This window comes from Balaenoptera ricei, chromosome 17 (genome assembly GCF_028023285.1).
Source record: "Balaenoptera ricei isolate mBalRic1 chromosome 17, mBalRic1.hap2, whole genome shotgun sequence".
Lineage (NCBI taxonomy): Eukaryota > Metazoa > Chordata > Mammalia > Artiodactyla > Balaenopteridae > Balaenoptera > Balaenoptera ricei.
Genome location: NC_082655.1, coordinates 48,826,403 through 48,831,435, shown reverse-complemented (window position 1 = coordinate 48,831,435; position 5,033 = coordinate 48,826,403). Strand labels below are relative to the sequence as shown.

General features: G+C 40.8%; 1 protein-coding gene across 1 annotated transcript; it reads right to left on the bottom strand.

The window, feature by feature from the left end:
* Window positions 1-2,336: 2,336 nt before the first annotated feature.
* Window positions 2,337-3,242, bottom strand: LOC132351731 (ret finger protein-like 4B). The gene has a single exon (XM_059901720.1). The coding sequence runs from the start codon at window positions 3,240-3,242 to the stop codon at window positions 2,337-2,339; it is 906 nt and encodes a 301-aa protein (XP_059757703.1).
* Window positions 3,243-5,033: the final 1,791 nt, after the last annotated feature.

The window sequence follows — 5,033 nt, the reverse complement described above, 5'->3', positions numbered from 1 at the left end:
ACATTTGGGTTTCAAGGTTAGGATGTGTTTTCTATTGCTGTATCCAGTTCTAAATCAAGCTAGTTATTTTTAAAATAAATATATTCTCACCCTAAAACATTAAATGATATAGAACTGTATAAAGTAAAAATGTGTTCAGCTTTCTTGTCTTTGCTTCTCCAATGTCATTCTTCATCCCCTTCTCCAGATGTAAAATTGGTATGAGACCTACTCATATCTGTATATGAATTTCTTCTAAACAGTTTCTGCCATTTGTCTTCCAAAAATGACATACCAATTTATATAACCACAAAGAGTATGAAATTTGCCTATACCTACTTCAAATCTGAATTTTATCTTTTTTTTTTTTTAAAGAAAACATTTTTAATCCTACAGTACAGTACCTTGAAAAGTACAGTAGTACAGTACAACAGCTGGCATAGAGGGGCTGGCATCGAGTGAACAGGCAAGAAGAGTTACTGACTGGAGGAGGGAGAGGAGGTGGGAGATGGTAGAGCTGAAGGATCGTCAGCAATAGAAGATGGAGGGCAAGCTGCAATTTCACTCACGCCTGACGTTGATGGCACAGGTTCTGGTTCCTTGCTGGATTCAATTCTATCTACCCTCTTGAAAAAACGATCCAGTGATGTCTGGATAGTAGCTCTTTTTTTCTCGTCATATATGACATGGTAATGCTGGATTACATTCTGATCGGCTGCTGCAAGCTTCATGTACCGTTCTACGTTCGGGTCCTATGACTCAAAAACTAACAGTGCCTCCTCAACTAAAGAAAATCCCCTTGCCATTTCCTGCGTTGTGAATCTCTTTGGTTCTTCAGTTACTTCTTCTTCCTCTTGTCTCTCTTTGTCTCTTCTCTGGGCCTTTAGTTCCATCAGGACTTGATTAGTAAGCTCCTCGTGTTGCACAGCAAGTTCCATCGTTATCACTTGGCGCTTCTTAGCAGTACCAACTACATCACCGCTGCTTTTACGCTTGCTTCTGGACAACTTGGGCTTCAAATAAAGATACTGTACTACTGTACTCTATACGGTACTGTACAGTAAAGTACACAAAAGCACAACCACTTGTAGAAGATGCATGTACGTGACAATGTATGCCAGACATGTGAACTAACTTACGTGACTGGACATGTGAACGCACATTCGCATCTTTGAAAGTTTACAACTTGAAGGTTCTTATGTAGGGGACTTACTGTAAAGTCTTTTGCTTTATCAGTACATGTGTCTCCTCAGGCAATTCATTTCTGAGTGTTAGACAAGAGCCCACTCTTGGGCCCTGGAAGGGGTCCCTCTTCCTGCAACAATTCTGGGTCTCTTTGGAAAGGAAGTCAAAGTCAGAGTCCAGAACATGTCCCAACCCAGCATTCCTAGGACAGATGCCACCTTGGAAGTGGCTGACCCAGTAAAATTTTAAAAATACAACCCAAAAGCCCCTGAATGGTTTGAAAAGGAGCCATCATGAGCATTTAAGACTGGGGTGTGGGAAACTGCAGTCTAGGACAGTGTGGGTGTGAGGGGGGGTGGGGCACAAACTACAGATAGGTTGTGAGAGGATCCAGTGTTCCAAACAGTCATTTCCCTCCTTATATAATTGATTCCAGAAGGTCCAGAATCTTCGAGAAACTGTTACTGGACCAAACTTGGGTCTGCTCACCCGTGTGTAGTAAAGCCAATCTACTGACAACGAGTTGTGGTAGAAGAAAGTGCAATGTTAACTGCAGGGCACCAAGCAAGGAGTCCAGGACAGATACTCTCTGACTGACCCTATTGGCACCTTTTTGGCCATCGTATATACAATACCATTTGACAACCACCCAATATGCCAATTATTGAACATTCTCATTAGGACAAACATGAATCACCACTAACTATATCTACCTCAGTGAAAGGTTCTTTGTCTTTCAAGAAAGTAAAAATGAAAAACAGTTCTTTCCCAGTACATTTGTCTCTCTCATTTAAATTTCATGTCAAAATATCTCACTCTGGCATCTCATTCTTCTTTTTCCCCAGACAGTTATCATTATCAGGAATTATACTATAGAAAAGGCATGAAATAATGAAAAAGGCATTGTTCCTATCCACAAAATGTATAATCTAATTATACATTTAATTTATAATCTAAAACTCCCCATTGTATATACTACAGAATAAATGCACAGTGTAGTCTCTGATCATCACAGCTGTTTGGCTGAGAGATATAATTATCCCCAAGTAAAGAAAGACCGAAAAACTGAGGCTTTAAAGTGCTTAATAACACCCCCTACACCCCATAGTTATTTAGTTGCAAGGTCTACAAAATACACCCTCAAATCAATAAAAATTGCTTAGCTACAAAGTCTACAAAATTGTCTCTTCTTGGGTCATTCTGACGTTTCTCACATCAAAGATCTCATTCACCTCACAGGACGTTTCTAGGAAGGGATGAGTTCCTGATGGACAGATGGTTAGGGGGGCACCATTATCACCTTCTCCGGGGAACTCAGGACTAAAGAACGGACACAAAGGCTCCAAACAGGAGAAATTACTGTGTATGTAGATGAGGGCATCATTGCTAACATCAAAAAACTTGATTTCTTCCAACTCAATATCTAGAAAAATTCCTACTTGGCTAAGGCCAGGGCTTGCAGGAATTCTGGTTTCTGGGATGGAACACGTATAGATTATTCCCGCCTTCATGCTGATGATCCAGAAGCCATGTTCAGAGGAAAAACCGCTCTTCCTCTTCCTGTCAACCGAGTTTTTGCAGACCCCCAGAGCCCACTCATTCCCCTCTCCCACTTCTACCACCCAGTAATGACAGCCAGAGGAGAAGCATGGAGTGCCCAGGATACAAGCCCAGTATGCAAATCTCTGGGGATCTTCCATCAGGTTCTGGCAGATTTTCCCACACTGGACACTCCTTAGGTCATCAGAGAGGACAAGAAAGGGGTTGGCGGTGGCTGCATTCAGAGTTATGTCCTCCCAGAACTTCAGACACTCATCATTCACATGCAGACCCTGCTCCAGTTGGGAACTGTGCTGTGCGATGAGAAGAATCAGTTCTCCAACTTGCCATTCCTCCAAAGGAGGATTCTCATTGATGCCTCGACATACGGGACAGATCAATTTCAGATCCTTCTGTTCTTCCATCCAAGTTTGCATGCAATGAAAGCAGAAAGTGTGGGCACAGGAGAGAGCAATGGGGTTGAGGAAAACCTCCTGACAGACTGGACAGGCTGCCTCCTCCTGCAGACGGTTGGCCATGGTCCCTGAAGTTCACTCTTTAGCAGAACTGAGCTGAAGTGGCCCTTTATTAGCTTCTGGGAGCGATCGGGAGCCTTCAGTACCCGATCTGCTCTTCAATAGTCAGAATGTACCTTGTCTGGAGACTTCCAGGTGAAGTCTTGTCTGCTCTGACCACAGCTTCTCCCCATAGGAGCTGAGCCCAACTGGGTCTTTTTTTTTTCCCCAACTGGGTCTTTAACAGGAACCAGGAGCACAGTCTTTACCCCCTAAACAGCATTACTTTGTAAGTCACTTGCAGTTGAAGGAAAAGAATTTCCACACCTAAATACAATCATTACAACAAAGAAAAGGTCACCTACTGAATGGGAGAAGGCATTTTATATATCTGATAAGGGGTTAACATCCAAAACATACAAAGAACTCATACAACTCAACATCAAAACAAGCAAACAAACAAAAAAACCCAGTTTAAAAAATGGGCAGAGGATCCGAATAGACACCCCTCCAAAGAAGACACAAAAACGACCAACCGGCACATGAAAATATGCTCAACACCGCCAATCATCAGGGAAACGCAAATCAAAACCACAATATCACCTCACATCTGTCCAAATGGCAATCACCAAAAAATCTACAAACATGGTACAGCCACCATGGAGAACACCATGTAGGCTCCCCAAAAAACCAAAAATAGAGCTACCATATGATCCAGCAATCCCACCCCTGGGCATATATTCAGAGAAAAACATGGTTCAAAAGGATACATGTACTCCAATGTTCATTGCAGCACTGTCCACAGTAGCCAAGGCATGAAAGCAACCTAAATGTCCATCAACAGACGAACGGACAAAGAAGATGCGGCACACAAACACAATGGAACATCACTCAGCCATCAAAAAGAACGAAACAATGCCACCTGCGGCAACATGGATGGACCCGGAGACCATCACGAAGCAAGTCAGACAGAGAAAGAAAGACATCATATGATATCGCTTATATGTGGAATGTTGATTTGGGGACTTTCAGCTGATGCCCTGAAGCTCTGAAGTCTGCACTTTTACCTCTCCAGGCTTCTTGGTGAAGTGAGTGAATTTTATCTTTTTATTTTTATTAATTTTTAAAATTTTGTCAATCTGATGAGAGCAAATTTTGTGTGTATTAATTTGCTTTTTTTCTGTAAACTAGTGAGACTAATGATCTTTTCATTTTTTTCATGGACAATTATATTTCTTCTGCATATAATATTTGTCTGTTCATAATCTTGTCCATTTTTTCAATTATGATCCTGTCATTTCCTAAAGATTTAGAAAAGATTATGACCTGTGAATATGAATCTTAATTTTTAAATAGATAATAATAAATATATGTATGTCACTTAAATGCTATGATTATTGAATGAGTTTCCTTCATTCAATTTAAAGTTGTCCCTGATACCTTAAGGACCACTTTTATGTGATGTTAGCTCTGTGATTTTGGGCAGTTCTGCTAGATTATTGATGCCTTAGATATTCAGACATGCAGTATAGCAAACACCATCCTAGTTGTTCCCAGATGGTATTGGTTTACACTTGTTTCAACATAATTATTAATAGGACTCTCTTTTTCTCTCAAATGTTTTCTGGAAAGTGTGGAATGAGTGGAAAATTGAGATCAAAGGTAGAAGATAACACCAGAAATGATTGCAAAGGGAGCAAGAAGTGTAGTTGTAACAGAGAAATCTTAACCCATTGCTTTGGACTTAAGAAATGTTGGATGTTTTAGGTCTAAATAGCAATATTTGCCTTAGAGTGAGTATTTTTAGGGTAAAAT